Source organism: Acanthochromis polyacanthus, chromosome 11 (genome assembly GCF_021347895.1).
Source record: "Acanthochromis polyacanthus isolate Apoly-LR-REF ecotype Palm Island chromosome 11, KAUST_Apoly_ChrSc, whole genome shotgun sequence".
NCBI lineage: Eukaryota > Metazoa > Chordata > Actinopteri > Pomacentridae > Acanthochromis > Acanthochromis polyacanthus.
The window spans coordinates 10,919,359-10,941,252 of record NC_067123.1 but is presented as its reverse complement, the minus strand read 5'-3'; the positions used below and the strand labels follow the sequence as shown (position 1 = coordinate 10,941,252).

Sequence of the window (21,894 nt, the reverse complement as noted above, 5' to 3'; positions counted from 1 at the left end):
GATGCCTCCGCATATTGTAGATATTTCACTGTTTTCATTGTACAGTAGTTTCCATACTTGTCTCCTCTCTGCTCTGTGGAAACACTGCCTGCAGTTGAGCTGAAACATCCTTGAATTGCTGTTACATTACTTTTGGTCATAGCTGAGTGAATGTTGGACAATTTTCAGTTTTTGACAGAATCTCATGAATAGTATATATTTTTTTTAGTAAACAGAGCAGTTTTAAGCCTATGTTTATTTCGTCCTAGTTTCTAAGGTGACCATAAATTAAGATTTCTCATAATAAAAGTCAAACATTTGCAGCCATGTTATTGTGAATATCTATTGTATTTTGGTGTAAATGTCCTCAGAAGGACACGGGAGTCGTGTTTCTCCTCAGATGACTGAAAAGCAATCAGCTCTGACTGACTGTAATGAAGAGACGCAGAACAGACCTCCTTCCTATCATCCTGATGTTGTTCCTGTGGATTCGCTGCAGTAATTAAAGTGTCTTATCTCTGTGGGCTGGACGCTGAAACCGAAATGCCATTCCGTCTGTGATCCTCGTTGATAAGCTCCCACTGTCTGATCGACACTCAAACTAAAGGTGAATAGGACGCAGCTCCTCTCTGATTGGATGATCACAGCGCGCTCAGCTGATGGAAGCACATCTGTATGTGAACATCAGCGGAGAACACTGAATTAAATTCACTCTATACCAGCTGTCTACACCTGGACACAACATACAGAGAACAAAGGAAAGACAGAAAGGAAAACAAGCAATTATAACAATAATAGTTATAACAAAATACATGATAACTTGTAACTGGTCTGCTACCTCACCTGCGAACTCACCTGATAACTGAACTGCTAATAAATCTAATAAGCACCTTACCTGCTAATCAAACTGCAAACTGAACTGGAAATCAATATTTTAACTGACCTGCTAACTAATCATTTAATTCACTGGTCGGCTAATTAATCTGCTAACTCCATTATTCAATCTGCTGACTGACCCGCTACTTAACCTGCAAATGGTTGCGCTAATCAGTCTGTTAACTGATCCATAATTCAGTCAGGTACCTGACCTTGTTAATCAATCTGCTAACTGACCTGCTAGTTGAAATGTTAACTGATCTGAACATCAACATATTGACCTACTAATCAATCTAACAATTGACCTGCTAATCAATCTAAAAATTGTTTACAGACCTGATGAACTGCTAACTCATCTGCTAACCAGTATGACAACTGCGAACCGAACCGCCGACCGTTCGATCATTGGACGACCCACTCTACCACCTGACCCTGGAGATGTAAAAAGATACTATACATTGTTTCAACTAATTTAACTATCTCATTGACTTGCTAACTCTGTTTTCATGAAGACTTCCATTGTGGTTTTAATTGTATTTTCCTTATTGTGAATTTAAATTTTATCTGTTGTTTTAGTCCATATTAATTAATTACACTTAGCTAAGTGTAATTGCTAATCAACATGCTAACTGCTCCTTGATCCAGTTGAACATAAACATTTAAAGGCCTGTAGTTTGTCGGCAGTTGTGCAGCTGCTGTCGTCATCGTCAATGTTAATAAAGGTTGGTGAGAAGGTGGTGGCATGCTGCTGCTCCTGTCGTGTCTTTTTTATCAGCGTTTGTGGAGTAACGAGGCCCCGGGGCTGATCAGCCTCACTGGGGGTCTAATCGGGGAGGACTGATCGATTGAGGGTGATTGATAGGGAAAGTCTGGTGTTTCTGTGTGTTTACGTCTGTCTCTGCTACAGAAAACATATTTTTAGTGTGAAACTGGAAACTCCTCTTCAGAACGTCGGATTGATTCATCTTCAAGACATATTTTGACAAAATACCAGAAATATGTGAACAATCTGAGAGATTTCAATCCTTATTGTTATTTGTTTGACTGCCTTGTCACTCCTCATATTGTCACTTGCACCTCAGTCAGCTTAAATTACTCGTTTTTTTTCTCATTTTGTTTATTGTACTTATGCTGTTACATTTGATTCTGTTTTTATTTTTGTGATTTTTTTTGATATTTAATCTGTTTTTCTTTTTTCTTCACTCCATTAAAATCTAAACTGGTTTTGACCTTCAGTCACCTGTGAAACACTTTGAACTGTACTAACCTATATGGAAAGTGCTGTACAAACAAGTTTTTACTCATTGATTGAATAATTTCTTGGTTGTAGGTTTCACATTTTGCTGCCTTTACAAACAAGTTTTCAGCTAAATTTCATCTGAACAGCAAGAAGCATTTTCACTGTTGTTTTAGCAACTGTTTAATTAGAAATATGACGAAATCATGTTGGTGCGCACGAAACCAAAACAAAAATTTACGTGACAGTTTCACAAATCCTCGTGAGATCGGGCTGCTTTGAGATATGATGGATTCAGGATTCAGGATTCAGAAAACTTTATTTATCCCCTTAGGGGCAATTCATTTGCAGCATACCAGCTTTCCAAACAATCGTTCAACATAAGTAAAAAGAATAAAATAATAAAAATAAATGCAACACATAACACAGTGGGAATCAGTCATAATAGTTCACACCTCAAGATTTAACTGCTTTTAAGATGAGTTTCATCCTTGTTTAAAAGTCCAATAGCTGTAGGTATAAAGGATGAAGAATAGCGCTGTGTTTTAGCGTAAGGTTCTCTATAACGCCGCACAGAGGGCAGCATTTCAAACTCTGAAAACAACACATGGTCAGGTTGTCTCAATATACACAGTCTGAGAGCAAAGAGTTCTGCTTGGATAATATGGTACTATCAGGTCTTTGAGATATGATGGAGATTGGTTGTTAAGAGCTTTATATGTCAGAAGAAGAATTTTGAATTCTATTCTAGCTTTCACAGGAAGTCAATGAAGGAAATATCATTTCTCTTGCTAACTCCTGTCAGTACCCTGGCTGCTGCATTTTGGACCAACTGAAGATGTTTGAGAGAGCTATTTGAACAACCTGATAATAAGGAATTACAATAGTCAAAATTGAAGTCCTACAGATTTGTCTTATGTGTGAGATGAAGGACATGTCCTGGTCAAAAATAACTCAGAGGTTCCTCACAGTAGTACTGGAGGCCAATGTAATGCCATCCAGAGTAAGTATATGCTTTGAAAGCAAGTTTCTAAGATGTTTGGGTCCAAATACAATGACTTCAGTCTTGTCTGAATTTAGTAGTAGGAAATTAAAGGTCATCCGGGCCTTTATATCTTTAAGACAGTCTTGAAGTCTAGCTAGCTGATTAGTTTCATCTGGCTTCATAGATAAATACAACTGAGTGTCGTCAGCATAACAGTGGAAATTAATACCGTGCTTTCTAATAATATTGCCTAAAGGAATCATGTATAATGTGAACAGTATTGGTCCTAAGACAGAACCCTGAGGGACTCCAAGATTAACCTTAGTATGCTCAGATGACTCATTGTTGACATGCACAAAGTGGAACCTGTCTGATAAGTAAGATTTAAACGAATCCAGTGCTGTCTCTTTAATGCCAATACAATGTTCTAGTCGCTGTAGTAGAAATTTGTGGTCGATTGTATCAAATGCTGCAGTAAGGTCCAACAAAACAAGTATAGAGACCAGACCATTATCTGATGCTATGAGAAGGCCATTAGAAAACTTTTACCAGAGCTGTTTCTGTGCTATGATGCACTCTGAAGCCTGACTGAAATTCTTCAAACAAGCTATTCCTTTGTAAATGTTCACATAATTGCTTTGCAACTGTTCTTCCAGAATTTTAGAAAGAAATGGGAGGTTGGATATTGGTCTATAGTTAGCTAACACATCTGGATCTAGAGTGGGCTTTTAAAGAAAAGGTTTGATTACAGCAACCTTAAAAGACTGTGGTACATAGCCTGTTACTAGAGAGAGATTAATCAGATCTAACATTGAGGAATTAATTAAAGGTAAAATCTCCTTGAACAGTCTAGTCAGGATAGGATCTAAAAGACATGTTGATGTTTTGGATGTAGAAACTGTTGAAATTAGTTCAGAGAGATGTATGGGAGTGAAAGATTCTAAATATTCATCAGGTCTAACAGCCAATTCTAAAGCATCTGCGACATTTGTAGGAAGGGCCAGATTGATTTTTTCTCTAATCATAACAATTTTATCTAGAAAGAAGCTCATGAAGTCATTACTGCTCAACACTAAGGGAATACAAGGTTTAACAGAACTCTGATTCTTTGTCAACCTGGCTACAGAGCTGAAGAGGAACCTGGGGTTGTTCTTGTTCTCCTCTATTAAAGATGAATAATATGTAGTCCTGGCATTACAAAGAGCTTTTTTATAAATTACTAGGCTATTTTTCCAAGCTACATAAACTTCCTCTAAATTAGTGGAATGCCACTTCCTTTATGTATAAATTTTATATGTTCACAGGGCAGGGGGACAATTTAACATTCTTCCTGTACAGGTAGCCAGGATTACTACACAGATGTGAAAAAGAATGTAAATTTAAAATAATTTCTAGATGTTGACAAATCGTTTTGATCATAAAGTAAAATACAACAACCACAGGGGGATTTATTCAACGTCGCAAAAGTAACTTTGTGTAAAAAATTCAATGTAAAAAGAGAATTTCCTGTTCCAGAGACAGAAGTTTAGCACAAATACTGGCCAAACTGTCTAATATGAGGTCATCCCTCACACTGGGAATTCACTGGCAGCCCAGATTCTTTGTCTGCACCACATAAAACCTACCCAGTAAATTAGCCTGATTCTTAAACCCTGTGTGCATTTATAACCCCATCTCCATTCCAGATGTGGACAATATACTGCAGCATTTAACCTTTGTGACTGAATGTTTTGTGCCTTTGCAGATACACTGTGAATGATAAACTGAGGCATAATGTTGGTGAAATAGCATTTATTTGTCTGAACAAAGTTCAGGCTGTTCATTAAATGTGAACATTTTCAGAATGTACTTTTTTGCACGAAAAGAAAAGGAAAATTTTAAGTTGTGGTTACGGTATTTATAGGTTATTATGCTCTGATTTTGCTGATGCGGCCCACTTCAGATCAAATTGGGTTGTATGTGGCCCCTGATCTAAAATGAGTTCGACACTCCTGCTCTAACAGGTGGATGAGTATGGAGAGAATTTTGTTTATTTATTATTCAATCAATCAAAAAAAGTTTTGCAACCAAAACAGAGAGTTGAGACCAAAAAACATAAAGTTGCAATCAAAAAATAAAAGATCAATCAAATAGAATAGATCTGAGACCAAAAAAATTTAAGTGGCAACCCCCAAAACATTTTTTTGAGATCAAAACAGAACAAGTTGCAAATGAAAATATAATAATTTGAGAACATATTGACTTAACTTCACTCAAAACTAATATTTTTTGCTTGCAAGTTCAAAAGTTTTGCCTGTGAATTCAAAAGTTTTGCTTGCAAGCTCAAAAGTTTTGCTTGCAAATTCTAAAGTTTTGCTAGCGAATCTGACTGAACCAAATGGGCGGGGCCAATGCTGGTGGAAGAGACAAGAGTTCCTATTGGTCGGTTTGACCTTGCTCCACCGTCAGTCATCGTGGCTCGCCTCTGTGCTGTTGCATTTTGTTAAGCGGCCCAGCAAAATCTGACTCCCCCTACAACTTCTCTCCTGTAATGACTGCATACTTGATACTTCACACAGCAGCAGCAGAGGTGCAGATGTTGTAGCTGACAAAGTTTGGAGGTTGTCACCTCTTGCATTCCCAAATAGTAGGGGAGTCAGATTTTGTTAAGTGACCCAATAAAAATCTGACTCCAGATTTTAATTCATATCATACAATCTGCACAGTTAATTCAACCTGCATATTTCTGTTAAAGTCCTAGTTTTGAAATAGTCTCTCTGTTCTTAATCTGCCATACTGTGATCATTTAGCCCCTTATTTTATTATACTGTTCTTACAGACTAATTTACTAGGTTTTTTTCTTTTTATAAAAACTTGTGATTTGGTGTTTTAGCTGTTGTACCAAATAATTTCCTAGATATGGGATAAATAAAGAATTTCAATTCTATTATATTGTTAACTGGCCCAATAAAAATAACAACAATAACAAATGACTTTATACTTAAGAACTATACTTATATTAAAGACTTTATACATAAATACCAGACATATTTTGATGCCATATCTTGCATTCTTAGGAGAGTCCGATTTTAAATAAAGAGATATAAAGTTTTCTCAGTGAACAATTATTTTATTGACACGTGTAGAACACTGATAGCCTAGCTGCGCTAGACAACCCACGGCAACGAATTTAATTCTCTGCCAGGGTGGGTCTAGTTACCCTCCATAAGGCTCGAGGCTGGATTCTCCTAAAACTGGCCGGACCAATCACCATGAAGTGTAGAGTCAGAAGGCGGCCGTAACTAAGTGATGACAGAGGCGCGACGATTCTGACAGAAACAACCGGAAACAACTAGCCTAGCCGCGCCCATGGCAATGAATTTAATTCTCTGCCAGGGTCGACAACAAAAACGACAACAGTCGTTGAGCTCCATTAGCACCGACTCTGAATAATCTTTCTGTTAACATGTCTGTAATATACTTGAGCTTCACCCATTGACTGTATAAATAAGGCTTCACCGAACTACCGCATCCTCTGATTTCCGGCGCTCTAGGAATTATGTCAGCCTATTCGTTGCGCTGATTGGTTGTATACCTACCCAATTGCTGCAGAGGGATTTGATAGACAACCTTTTAGCCCGCCTCCCTCCCTGTCGAGCGTGCCGAGACCCTTGTGCCTTCAGAACATGGGTCTAGCAGGGCTAGGCTAGAACACTGATGGAATATGAACAATATTTGGCGATTACACCCTGTCCTGTCCTGATGTCCTCATAGGAGTGAAGCTGAGAGTAGCGTAGGATCTCCCCCGATGCCATTTAGGGTGCGCACATACGGATGAGAAGAGGAGGAGAAACATGTCACCTAATCATATATAATAGGAAAACATGTCTGCAGTTCGGTACTTAATCACATTTAACTTGAAAACCTGTAGAAAAAAAACAGCAAAAACAGTAAACGTACAACAGAAAACCCATCAAGTGGCCACAGAGTGAAATGTAAGTCGCGCGCGTTCACGCGAAGGGGGAGTCAGATTTTTCCGGGGAGTGTGAAAATTCTACAACACCGGTTTGCAGGGCATATTTAGGAAAACCTTCATATATTTATCCCTTTACAAAAATATCTGTTAGGGAGGGCGAAATATCCATGTTAGTGCAACTGAGAGGCCCAAACTGAAAGAAAAATGTGCAAAATGTGGAAAAGATCCATACTCGCGTGGCCGGTTTACGTGCCCCCCGCACCCCACCCTCGGAATCTCAGTTCCGGGGCTCACTTCCACCCTCTCACAGCATCAGGCTGCTATGTGCTGGAAACTGGCCCCGCCATTAGTCAATAAAGTTTCATAGTCAACGGTAGCAGGGCTACTGTTTTGTAGGAACGGTGACCCCGTGATTCCATGTTGCAATCACTGCCTTGCGTTGTATCCGCCTCATATGCTCCCTACCCTCACCGGGCAAAGACATGTCACCGGCTACCCTGCTCAAGCCGGGACAAGCCGAGACAACAATGCTAATCAGCGTGCATGCACTATCCGGGCCTTATAATTATTGTTGGTACGAATGTACGGCCGGTTGTAGCCTAAAATATTTAGCATAATTAATTTGTGTGCAACCGGCTACCAACTTACCTAGCACGGAAGCAGCCAGCAACAGCACAGAGGGGAGCGGCGATGACTGGCGGTGGAGCAAGGTCAAACCGACCAATAGGAACTCTTGTCTCTTCCACCAGCGTTGGCCCCGCCCATTTGGTTCAGTCAGATTCGCAAGCAAAACTTTAGGATTCGCAACCAAAACTTTTGAGCTTGCAAGCAAAACTTTTGAACTTGCAAGCAAAACTTTTGAACTTGCAAGCAAAAAATATTAGTTTTGAGTGAAGTTAAGTCAATATGTTCTCAAATTATTATATTTTCATTTGCAACCTGTTCTGTTTTGATCTCAAAACTTTTTTGGGGGGGTTGCCACTTAAATTTTTTTGGTCTCAGATCTATTTGATTGATCTTTTATTTTTTGATTGCAACGTTATGTTTTTTGGTCTCAATTCTCTTTTGAGGTTGCAAAACCTTTTTTGATTGATTGAATAATAAAGAAACAAAATTCTCTCCATAGTATGAGCAGCTTAAATCAAGATGTCTCTGGAGCCATGCAGCTTTATGAAGAGTCTTTATTAACAAAAATAAATGAATCTGAAGGGCAGACACTGAAATCTTAACACAAAGACACAAACATGCAGAGAGACAGCCAGGTGTGTGTGTGACAATGTTTGCTTCTATCTTTGTGAGGACAGAATTCATACCTAGTTCAGGGTTTATGTTCTCACAAGTATGAAAGCATTAAAGTGTGTGTGTGTGTGTGTGTGTGTGTTCAGTAGCAGCGCAGGAAGAAGGTGTTGCAGGCTGTTCCTCGCAGACAGTCACACAGTCGACCAATCCGAGGTCCGTGTTTCATCGCACAGCGCTCGCCAACATCACACTGAAGAAAAGAGACATTTATGGTGAAATAAATGAGTATTAAAATTATAGACAAAATGTTACAAGAATCAAACAAAAGCGCATAAAATAAAATAAAAAAATTATCTCAAACAAAACAAAGTGCTACATTTGATCTTTTCCTACTGTGTTCACTTCATTAATCACAGCTATCTGAGGTTACTGTATTACTAATCTGACAACATGAATTTTAGGCTAACTGAAGCTAACATGCAACTAATCTGAGAATAAAAATCTCAGTCTAGCTAAAGCTAATGTGGCAGCAGCCTGATAATATGAACCTTATGCTACCTGAAGCTAACACACTATGAGTCTAACAAATAGAAATTTCAGGCTACCTAAGACTAATGTGCTATTGATCTGGAAAATATAAACCTCAGGTTAACTGAAGCTAATGTATAAACAATATGACAATCTGAATTTTAGGCTAGTCGAAGCTAATGCGCTATTATTCTGAGAATATGAATTTTAGGTTAACTGATGCTAATGTGCTATTATTCTAAAAATTCAAACCACAATTTTGCAAAAGTAATCTGGAACTAAATGTGACAATATGAGCTAACAGGTGCAACCTAATATTATATTACAAATTAAATGCAGTATGACTTTGCACTGTTTCTTACAATCACATTTTTTATGCATTTTTGTTTAGTTCTTGCAAGATTTACATTAGAGCCATTAGCACTACTACTAACACCACTACTGCTAAGTAAATAATAGGATTATTATTATTATTATTATTATTATCAATAATGATAATAATAATAAGAAGAAGACGAAGAAGAAGAAATAATTATTCTCACCCGTGGGATGACGCTGGCTTTCTTCTCCACAGACAGACCGACTCTGTTGTCGGCTTCATCCAGGAGACCCTGCAGAGCTTCAGCCTGCGCAAACACACACACGCACACACACACATATAGTAAAAACACGTTATAACACACAGACATATAAACACACACACGCAGCGACACAAGTTTACAAACACAAATACGCAAATACACACACAGACGCATAAATATTCACAGTGACACAAAATATAACACATAAACATACAAGGACACACAAGTTCATACACATAAACATAAAAAATACACACAGCCACATGTTAATAGAACTTCCCTCACAGACAAAATAACATAAATTAATGCAAAAATGCACAGTAACACACATTAACAGACAATAAAACAAACACACATCTTGTGACAATGTGTGGCGTTGGATATATTGTGTGTATATTGTGAGGTGTTGTATATATTGTGTGTATTTACACTCCAACTCTAACAAACACATCAGTGGTTTCCTGTTTCATGTTATCAGATGTTAAAATCTAAAACTATTTGACCATCTGTTTTCTGTCTCAGCCTGAAAGTCAACATCAGAACTGTTACACAATCAGTGTCTGTTTTCATCTATTACACAAACAGCTGGTCAACTTCAACACAACAGAGGCGTTCAGCGGCTGTAGAACATCTGAGCTTGGCCTCAGATGTAAAAATCAGAGCTTCACTTTGTGTTTATGGGTGTGTGGGTGACAGTTGTGAGATATGCTGTCTGTGGAAACAAAACACATTCACACTAAGATATTTAAACCTGCATAATCTGATTAGTCACATTTGTTCTCAGTTTGTTCCGTTGATACAGCAGTAAAAATGTTGTTTCATCAATATTTTTTCTGTGTTTTAGGTCCTTGACAGACCGAAAACTTCATGTATGGTTGTGTTTTTCTGTCACAGAAGAACCGTGAGACTAAGACGAGCAATTATTTTCATTATCGGTATGTCTGACAGCTACTTTTATTAATAATTAATAGATTTTTAAGCAAATAAATTGTGAGAAAATTGTTAAGAATAATGCAAATATTCCCTGAAAACCAAAAGAAAATTTAAAAAAAAGACTAGCACCAAATACACAAATACCTTCCTGCCAACCAAATAGTTTATTAATCTATTGATTATTTAAGTTGCCAGTAGTCACAAATAGATATTTATTTTAATCTAATGGTAGATTCTGGATGCTAAATTAATTATCTTTATTATCATGACTTATTTAATTAATGTGTTTCAGTTTTTCCATCGGTATTTCTTGTTTTTCCTTTTCTTTGTCTTTATCTCTTTTTTCCATTTTGACCATTTGATCCTCAGGGGGAATAAACTTATCTACCTACACATTCAAAAAAGCCACAGAAAATTAATTTAAAAAAATAATACAATATTTGTATGCACATTCAACAAATATAACAAGTGAGCTCACTAATAAATGTAACTGAAGGAAAAGAACAAGTAAACAAGAATAATGTTGTTAAATGTTGGTTGTGTTATTTAAATTGAATAAATGAATTAATAATTTCACAGAAAAGAAGATTTCCTTATGATGCAGGAAAATAAAACTGAAAACAGCTGAAAGGAAAAAGAAAACATGAAATGTTTTATGATTTTCTTAAATTCTCTGAAATAACACTGGAGGTTGGTGGACACGTTTGTGCCTCAGACAGTACAACTGCAGTGACCCTTAGTGACCTTTAATGACCTTTAGTGACCTTTAATAACCTTTAGTGACCTTTAATGACCTTTAGTGACCTTTAATAACCTTTAGTGACCTTAAGCTGAACCAGGATTCTAACACCCACATAATTTAATATAATTTATCTTTTTTCTAAATATTAGCCAATAAACCTTAAATATTTTTCTGATAAACTTCATCACTTTCATCAGTCTAATGCGACCTTCATTCATCACCTATATTATCGGCCTTCTTAACCCTAATTAACAGCATCATTATTTCATTATGTCTTATTTTAACTGTAACCTCCATGACTTAATAATTTTATCCATGTAAACAGTTTTTAATCAAAATTTTCACCTTAATTAATTTTATGTTGTATATTTAATGCTTTTAAATTATATGTATTTGTTATTTTTTTTAAATTCTAATTGTAATTTTTGACATTTTGATAAAGCCTTTGTCCTGTTTTTATTCTATTCTATTTTATTTTATTTTTTATTTCAGTTGTGTGAAAGGATCTTGCAAAATAAGAATTTCTTTACTCAGGCACCGCTGTGTTTTTGTTATGTATATGACAATAAAGTTATTGAATCTTGTGTAAATCCACCACTTGACCACATTAATTGGCATAATTTTTTGATTTAATTTCAATATTTTATGTTTAAAAGTACAGCTAACCCCTCTTTTATCAAGTTCAGTTAATTAATTAACCCTTTGCTGTGTTGCTTCTGTTATTTACCTTTAACAAAATTATTTGTGACTGAACTCAATCTTTTATTTAACTTTCTTGACCTCCTCCATTACAACAAAATCAACAAATTCAGCATCCTTCCTGACTTCATTACATTTAATCACCTTAAAATTCAAGAAGTTCAAAATTCAACTGAAATGTAATTGTTCCTTTCCACTTTAATTCATTTCAGTTTGTTCTTTAATCATCTTTGAATACACTGTAATACTTAAATTTGGAACAGATTCACCTTCTGATCTCCTTTATGACTTAAAGTTTGAGGTTTTCAAATGTAATTTGAAAAACCTCACAGCCTTGAAGCACTTTTTTTGTTTTAATTTAGCCACATTAACTGTCTACTGGCAACTTTTTCTGTATGTATACATATATATATATATATATATATATATATATATATATATATATATATATATGACAGAAAATTGCCAGTGGACAGTTAATAAATCAGTTACAAAATGAGATAAAATTAATGTTTTTTATGTCAGATTTTAACAAAGACATTAACGGTGGTGTGGCTTAAAGTGTAAAAAAGATGACCAAAATACATCAGCTACCATCAAACTGCTCCCTCCAACCAACAGATGACAGCTGACATTGTAAAAAAAGAAAGCTGCATGTTTTACTTCCAAATGAATAAAGGGTCTTGAACATCCTCATTTTGTCTTAGTTTGTCGTTTCATTTGTACTTTACTTTTCTAGTGGAAGGTTCTACTTCTTCTCCATCCATTGTGTAACAGCTGGTCTGTAAGATCTTTTACAAGGCAGAGCTGTTACTTTTTTTTTAGAGTTTAGGAAGCTAAGGTTTAATAATATTTTTCAATTTCTGTGATAATGCCTGTTCTTTTGGATACAGACCAAGTAGAAATTATTTAGTTCAATATATATTTATATATATGGTATTTACTACTACTCTGACCTCTACTCAAAATTAATGATGAGTTAATATTTAATTTTTTGCTGTTTTTCCATCAAAACTCAAATATTTACTTTAAACTGCATTTCAAACTTTCAAAATAAGAACCTGAAGCAGAAATCTTGTGTACAGAGAGACGACTCACCAGCTCGTTGGTTGTGAGTCCAAGGATTGGCTCGTCTGGCGTCAATGGCAACTGACTGTCGGCCGACCTTTGACCCTGGCAGAGTGATGTCAGCACAGACAGACAGACGGACAGGTAGACGACGGCTCGGACGCTCTCCATGATCCAAACACACCTGAAGACAGCAGACAGTTTTTAACTTGACATGAACACATGTTCAGCTGACAAGCATTAAAAAATGAATGAAGTTCAGAATTAACTCACTTTAAAGAAACAGATTAAGATCCTGCAGGAATGTGGTCGAAGTTCTTCTTCTTCTTCAGTTCCGCAGGTAGTTTGTTCTCCAGCAGCTTCTTCTCTTTCGTCCTTTTTCTCTTCCTTCTTCCTCCTCATGAGCTCTGCTGTCTCCCCCTCCTATTTATACCTCCTCACCCTCCTCCTCTTCCTCACCTTCCTCCTCCTCCTCCTCCTGCCTCCTGCTCACAGATTATTCATGTATTCAGCTCATCGGATAAAGCTCCTGGACGTGCCACACCGTGATTGATAGTGCATCTCTGAGTTAATATTAAACAGGTCGATGCTGAGCGTCGTCGTGGAAACACTTCGGAGGCCAGAGGTCGTGTAGTGGCTCAGAGTTGCAGGTTGGAGGATCACGGCATCGACTCTTCATCATTGTCTCCAATCAACAGGTCACAGATCGTCTGATGTTTCTCCATTAGTGAGTTCACAACGTCACGACTTAAAGCTGCTCTAATTACAGATCAATAAGCCCCGCTCCCTTTATACAGGAAGCAACACACCTGGACTGACAGTACCAATGACCTCATGACTGCACTGTTTGTGATCGTTTTCTATCTCTTTGAGAACATTTTCTGGATACTTTTCAGTAATTTTGCATCTCTTTTTAGTCATTTTCATTTGTTTTTGTCCCTTAGCAGTCAATTTGCGTCTGTAGTCATGTTGAACAGAATCAAATTTTTATTGTCAATTTCTCCATAAATCCAGGGCATACAGAGGAAAGACGTTTCTCTTACACCTTTGTATTAGTGCCATAGAATAAACAAGAAAAGCACTCCGAGAGAGCAGTTGTCCACCAAGGCTGCTCGTTCCTTCTGTCATTTCCGACAGCTGAAATCATTAACAAATCCATGGATCCAGACTATAAGCTGCATCACTTCCAAAATACAATATAAATAAAATAAAGTTAAATAAATAAAATACATAAAGATCAGCATATGAACTGGCAGCAGTGCATTGTGGCTTTCTGTAGTATTTTTAGGTTTCTTTGTTATGTAACAATTTGCGTACGTTTGTCTGTTTGTCTGCCTGTCTTTCTGTGTGCAACATTTTCTCAAAACGGACTAACGGATTCGGATAAAATTTTCAGGGAAGGTCAGACTGTCATGCCCCTCTGGCTGCAACGAGCCGGCTCATCAAGATAATGATGAGCGGCTGTGCTGAGTGCACGAAGCACGAATGAACAATCAGCGCCATATAAAACTGGGCTCCGTACGCAGCTCAACATTGGTTCATTGTTCCATCGCCCTTGCCCTACGACGCACTCCGCCTTCATCCCCGCTCTCCGTTCATTGTCTCCGGCACACCACTTCCCGGACTCTGTTCCCCCCTCTGGACTATTTGCCTTTCCCTGCCCTCACCACACTCTCTTCTTCGGTTCCATCAGTTCTGCCCACTTCCGCCTTCCCTAGTCCTGGACATTCCGTGAGTCTCCCTTCACCCGTAATTTAGTTTTGTTTTATGCTTAGTTTAATTCGGCCTTTGGGTCCGCCCTTAGTTTAGTTCAGTTTAGTGTATTTTTCCCCGTCACTTCCTTCCTGCTTCAGTTTACGAGTTTTCTGTTTATATATATATATATTCCTATCTCTAATCGTTATTTAATTCATCTATCTGCCTGCCTGCCTGCTGCTTGGGTTCACCCGCCCCATTGCATGACACAGACATGACATAAGGACCACCTCATTAGATTTTGAAAGTGATGCAGTGTATAATCTGAATCCACAGATTTTTTTAAAAAGATTTCTGTGTTATGTGTGAAATAGTAGCCAGGGGTCACTGTAACTATGTCAACAAGTGAACACTCTGTCAGCTGCCTGCTGACGATTACATAATTACGACGCTAATATGATCATTCTTAGTATCTTCATAGTCTTTTTTATAGTAGGTTTGCATCTCTTTGTGTTCTTTTTGCATCTCATTAAATTTTTTGTCTCTTTTCAGGCATTTTTGTCTCTTTGTGTTTATTTTTTACCCTTTATGGTCATTTTTTGGTAGTTGTTTTGTGTTCCTTTGAAGCCGCCTGTTTGTAGTAGGTTTTGTTTGTTTTTTGTCTCTTTGTAGTTGTTTCTTGTATCTTGTTTCTGTTTCTTTTAAGTCATCTGTTCGTAGTCATTTCAAATATTTTTTGTTGTTGTTTTGTGTCTCTTTGAAGGTAGTTTCTTAGTTGTCATTTTTACTTTTTTGTCTCTTTCTGGTTGTTTTGCATCTTTTTTGGGGAGGTTGTGTTTCTTTGTGATTGTCTTGCATATCTCTGTGGTTGTTTTGGGTTTCTTTGTAGTTACTTTTTACTCCTCCAAGGAACACGGTGGGGCTATGTGAAGACTGGTGTACATGAATCTGTCTGTATGTCTGCACAGCATTGCTCAAAAACAAACTAACGGATTTGGATGAGATTGTCAGGGAAGGTCAGAAATGACACAAGGACCACCTCAATAGGTTTTGGCAGTGATGCGGCTTGTAATCTGGATTCAGGGATTTGTTAAAGATTTTCCATTGTGAGATAGTGGCATGGCGTCACTGTAACCATGACAAGTGAACGCTGCGTCAGGTGCCTGCTGACGATCAGATGATTGTGATCCTACTACAAATCCACTGGGATTTGTTGAGACTTATCCATGAGAAATGATACAAGGAACAATTGATTAAATTGCAAGGGTGTGCCCAAGTCCTGTCAATTCCAGATGCCCACTACATTTTTAGGTCACATGATTCGGCATCCGTACATAACATACACATGCATAACACATGCCTGTGCACAAGGTCATTTTTTATGAACATTTTATTCATCAGAAATGTTACCACTGAGCAGCTTTGGCGTAGTACTGCATTCTCTGAGTGCTTTTCTCGTTTACAATGTGGTGAGTTTTTTTTTAATCTATTTGTGGTCAATTTTTGTTTCTTTATGCTTGTTTTGTTTCACTTTGTGGTTGTCGTTTTTTTGTCTGTTTGTGGGGATTTAGCGTCAAGCCATTGTCTGTTTGTGTCTAAGGGGATTTTAAAAATCTAATTACGGTTTGTGTTTATTGTTCGGATCAGCAGAACAGCTGTGATCTGTGTTTTAAACAATAGGTCATGTGAATATAGAAACAGGGCTGCTCTCTGATGACTCGGTCTCATACCTGGACACAAAGAGAGAAAAGTCATTACCAGCTTCTGTGTCATTAAGCTGCCGCTGCTGCTCATTAGGGGTCAGAGGTCAGCGTTCTGTTTCCTTTCACTGTTGTTTATTGACACACGTCCCATGATGCACCTCACCTGGGGGCAGTCGGCCGACCTCGGAGCAGGTCTGAGTTTAATGATGACGCAGGAGGAAACAGTTTGTGCCCTTTTCTCCGTCTGATTTGCATCGAGCAGCGACCTGCAGCTCGACTCGCTGCTTTCATCTCCGCACTCATTACCAGCTAAATGTCAGAGCAGCGAAACGTCCTATCTGCACTCTGTGGCTGTTTACACCTTCACATCAGACGTGTCCTCTGCTTCCACCTTTAAAGTCCAGTTTGTTTTACAGAAACATCCTGCAGAGTCTGCACGTGCAGCCGAAACCCACATCCACAAAACACAAGGAGAAAGCTTCATCTGTTGACGCTGCAAATAAACTTGGTCTGATTTAGTGAAATAGACTGCAGCCTCCAAACTAAACAAACTTTTGTTCCAGTAAAAATGAATCAACTTGTTGCTGGGAAACAACTGCAGCAACACGCTCCAACATTTGACAGGAGGAAAGCCAGACACTGCAAATTTTATCCAAACAAAGGAAAAGATGTGAAATAAAAGTTAAAAAATCTTAACTCTAAAAACAAAAACACATTGATGTGAATAAAACAATGAAGTGTTCAGCTCAGTCTGTGCTCAAGTAATTTGTACAAAAGTCTCTTTTGTAGTAGTTTTGAGTCTCTTGTAGTCGGATATCTATTTGTGATTTCTGTCTCGATGTGATTATTTTTGGGTCTTGGGAGACTGTTTTTTCCAGTTGTAGTTGTTTTATAGTATGTCACTTTACAGTAAAATTTTTTTGCATCTTTGTGGTAGTTTTTTGTCTTATTTTGGTTGTTTCCTGTCTCTGAGGTTGTTTTGTGTCTCTTTCTGGTTGTTTTCTGTCTTAAGCTGATTGGTTTGTTGTTTAATTTTGTCAGTTTTTAGTCTGTAGTCTTATATTTCCTACTGTGGTCATTTTTTGTCTCTTTGTGGTCATTTTTTTGTCTTACTGAGAATGTTGTGTGTTATTTGTGGTTGTTTTATGCATTAATTGTTTTGTTGTTTTTTTGCAGTTGTTTTTGTGTTTGTGTTCATTATTTTTTACAATTTGTGGTCATTTTTTGTCGCCTTATAATTATTTTATGTCTCTTGATAGTTGTCTATATGCCTTTCTGGTCATTTATTTCATCCCTCTGTGCTTGTAATTTTTGTCTGTCATTTTTTTTATGCATCTGTTGGCAGTGATGCATTTTTGGTTTCATTGTGGTTGTATTTGTGTCACTAAGAATTACTACTTTCAGCATTATTCTGTGAATCTCTGTTTTTTTTAATGTAAAGGAATAAAATGTTATAAATTTAAACTTTTCAGCCTTGCAGCAGCACAAACACTCTGACAGTTCAGTGTGAAATAAGCGTGATGAATGTTAGTGAGTGTTACAGAAGTGGTTTTATGCAGTCAGAGGTCCTTTGTAGCAGCGAAATGAAAACAAATGAAAACAGGACCGTTGCTACGTTTCAACCTGCGGCCGAAGATAAATCTCTGAATCTTGACAGTCGAGGCTGAATCTGACGTCACACTCATGCTGTGAATAAGAAGACAGGATGACCTCCGGCTTCAGTTTCAGTGACCTTCAGGACTAAAATGAGCAGCAGCAGCAGCTCGAGAATAAAGTGAATAAACAGCAGCAGGAGGAGGCGTCACTAAAAACACAGAACTTCGGTTAATTCAATTCAATTCAATTCAATTCAATTTTATTTATATAGCGTCAATTACAGTCAACTCGTCTCAAGACGCTTTACAGAACCCAAATGCCTGACCCCCAGAGTAAGCCCAAAGGCGACAGTGGCAAGGAAAAACACCCTTTTAACAGGGAAGAAACCTTGAGCAGAACCCGGCTCTATATAGGGGGACCCATCTGCCTGCTGGCCGGGCGGGTTGAGAAGGACAGAGGAGGGCAAGGGGGAGGGATGGGAGAAGAGGGAGGGGTGGGAAAGCAAGGAAAACACAACACACATTTGGATACATGCATGACAGGATATGTGACACAGACAAAGTATAAGCTAACATTGAAAACTGACTCATAATTTACTCTTATGATGTACGACTCTGACATTAAACATACTCCATATATAGCTAGCAGTAAAATTCAAACAGTATGTAAGTTAGCATAACAGTATAGTGAAGGCAATGCAGAGTTGACTGGTGGAAAAGGGGAGTTGGAAGCAGAGGGCTGGAGGAAGGTCAGCAGCAGCATCCCACAGTGGACATGATGGAGACTGGACCAGTTGGTGGAACATCAACCGCAGATCTGAAGCATCCAGCTCTGGGACCAGGGACACTGGTCCCAGAGCTGTGCTATTTCCCAGAGAAATAGCACAGGGGGAAACAGAGTGAATGTACTGCAATAACGGTATACATATTAAATGTAAAGGTAGATAGAGAAGGGCTCAGTGCGTCAAGAAAAGTCCCCCAGCAGCCTATAGGCCTATAGCAGCATGACTAGAGGCAGAACGAAGGGACGTCCAAGAGGGAGTCAGCTGTGCAAATGAAGACACAAGCCGAACCCCTGTGGGTCACCCAGTCAGCCCCAACTATAAGATTTGTCAAAAAGGAACGTTTTAAGCCTGGTCTTAAAAATAGAGAGGGTGTCTGCCTCCCGAACCCAAACTGGGAGCAGGTTCCACAGGAGAGGCGCCTGATAACTGAAGGCTCTGCCTCCCATTCTACTTTTAGAAATTCTAGGAACAACAAGTAAGCCTGCAGCTTGAGAGCGAAGAGTTCTACTAGGATAATAAGGTACTATCAGATCTTTAAGATATGATGGAGATTGGTTATTAAGAGCTTTATATGTCAGAAGAAGGATTTTAAATTCTATTCTGGATTTAACAGGTTACATTTCTGAAATGGAGATCTGCTTCTCCTCGGTCAGAACGGAGCCGATTCACTGCAGGCATCCAAACCTTAACAGACTGGAAAATTCCCAGAAGCATGTTTTACTGTGTTTCAGCTGCTGTTTGTCTCCTTACATGCACTCTTCTGTAACTGGCATTAATCTAAAACTGGGCTTCAGCAGTAAACAGGACATATTTTCCTTCATCCATTGTGAAATATTCTCTGTCTCAGCCCACCCTGAGTGTTTGTCCTCCTCAGTATGGTTTACACGTGGGCCTCGTCCTCTGAGATCAAAACTAGACAGTATCCTTAGGACAGGACTTTTCTGATTTATAAACAACCAAAATTAAATGCAAATGGCCACAAAAAAACATAAAATCACCTAAATGAAACACAAACTAACCATAAAAAGAAGTAAAATGACAAAAGTGTGATAAAAATGAACCACAAAACAATGTATAACATCCAAAATGGGACACATAATTGCCAGTATTAAATGTGAACGGAAACTAAAACATGCACAATGACCAAAATGAGGTACAAAAAAAAAATCAGGAAATGATGTGATATGACCAAAATATGATACAAAACCACCCACAGAAATTGTGAACAAGCACAAAATAGTGTAAAATGACCAAAATGGAACAGTAAATGATCACAAAAAGACAAATTATCAAAATATGATAAGCCACCCACAAAAACAAGTATTTTGACAAAAATGAGGCAAGCCAACCACAAAAAGACAGAAATAACTGCAATATGATATAAAATGATGTAAAACAAGCAAACAAAGACACAAGCCAACCAGAAAAAGGTATAAAACTACCCAAATGAGACATTAAAAAAATACAAAATTACCTAAATGAGACGCAAAACAACCAGAAAAAAATGTAACGCAACCAAAGTGGGAGGCAAAACAACCAATATTATATGCAAACAACCGCAAAAATAAGTAAAATGGTGAAACACGCAAAAAACAACCAATCTTAATCAGGACAGTTTGTCGCCACAGAGCTGAACCTGCTGCGTGTGTTTGAGTTTCAGTGCTGATGCTGCGTCTCAGTTTTATCTGCCGACAGACGACTTTCACTGAAGGTCACTAAAACATCAAACACACCTTTGATTCTCAGAGTGTCTGTCCGACTCCATGTGGTCACATTTCAGATTTAAAACATCACCATGAGCATGTTTGTGCACGAGGAAGACAGTAAGGCATTAAGAGGACACTTATTCTCTGTAAGGACATTTCTGCATTAGGAGAACAATTCTACACTGTGAGAAAGTTCTACACTGTAAGGATATTTGACACTGTGGTGGCATATCTACACTGTGAGGACATTTAGACCCTGTGAAAATGAGCTACACTGTGAGGACATGTCTACACTATGAGAAAGTTCTACACTGTGGAGACTTATCTACACTGTGAGGACATTTAGACACTGTGAGAATATTCTACATTGTTTGGACATTTGTACACTGTGGAAATAACCTCGACTGTGAGGACATTTGTTCACTGTGAGAACATTCTACACTGTGGAGATATTTCTTCACTGAGAGAACATTCTACACTGCGGGGACATTTCTACACTGTCAGAATGTTCTACACTGTGAGGAAATTTAGACATTGTGAGAATCTTCCACACTGTAAGGACATTTCTACACTGTGAGGACATTTCTTCTCTGTGACAACATTTGACACTGTGAGGAAAATTCTACATTTTGAGAGTGTTCGACTTTATGAGAACATTCTACATTGGTAAGACTTTTGTACACTGTGGGAATAAGCTAAACTTTGAGGACATTTCTTCACTGTGAGAACATTTCTACACTGTGAGGACGTTTCTATACTGTGAGGACATTTCTACACCTTGAGAATGTTCTAGAATCTATACTGTGAAGACGTTTCTCCAATATGACGACATTTCTACATTTAGAGGACTTTTGTACACAGTCAGGGCATTTTTGCATCTTGAGAATGTTCTACACTAAGGATATTGCTACACTGTAAGGACACTTCCGCATTAGGAGGACATCTCTGCACTGTGAGGACACGTCTACACTGTGAGGACATTTAGACAGTGTGAAAATGAGCTACACTGTGAGGACATGTCTACGTTGTTAGGACATTTCTTCACTGTGAAAACAGTGGGGACATTTCTAAACTTTGAGAATGTTTTACATTGAGGACATTTCTACATTGCTAAGACACTTGTACACTGTGGGAATAAGCTAGACTGTGAGAACATGTCTACACCATGAGGACATTTGTGCATTAAGAGGACATCTCTGCAATATGAGGACATTTCTTCACTGTAAGAATGTTCTGCACTGGGATGATGTTTCTACACCATGAGGACATTTCTACATTAAGAGGACTTTTCTACATTGTCAGGGCATTTTTGAATTGAGAGAATATTTTTCACTGAGGACATTTTTGCACCATGAGGATAATTCTACACTGTGAGGACATTTCTGATTTAGAAGGACATCTCTGCATTGTGAGGACATTTCTACACAGTCAGATTGTTCTACACTGTGAAGACGTTTCTGAAAAATGAGGATACTTCTACATTAAGAGGACTTTTCTCAACTGTCAGAGAATTTTTGCTTTGTGACAATGTTCTACACTGAGGACACTTCTGCACCATGAGGACATTTCTACACTGTAAGGACACTTC

The 21,894-nt window shown here is 38.0% G+C and overlaps 1 protein-coding gene and 1 long non-coding RNA gene across 2 annotated transcripts in view; one reads left to right on the top strand and one right to left on the bottom strand.

The window, feature by feature from the left end:
* Window positions 1-19,222, top strand: part of LOC110968369 (uncharacterized) — a 116,017-nt gene extending 96,795 nt beyond the window's left edge. Inside the window, exon 4 of the long non-coding RNA XR_007945240.1 lies at window positions 18,756-19,222. This is a non-coding gene — a long non-coding RNA (uncharacterized LOC110968369). The remainder of the gene's footprint in view (window positions 1-18,755) is intronic.
* cart4 (cocaine- and amphetamine-regulated transcript 4) lies at window positions 8,196-13,236 on the bottom strand. The gene is made up of 4 exons (XM_022215266.2): window positions 13,096-13,236; window positions 12,853-13,006; window positions 9,342-9,425; window positions 8,196-8,521 (listed from the first exon to the last, which is right to left on the bottom strand). Exons 2-4 carry the CDS (start codon window positions 12,991-12,993, stop codon window positions 8,414-8,416), a joined length of 333 nt encoding a protein of 110 aa, XP_022070958.1. The 5' UTR covers window positions 12,994-13,006; window positions 13,096-13,236; the 3' UTR covers window positions 8,196-8,413.
* Window positions 19,223-21,894: the final 2,672 nt, after the last annotated feature.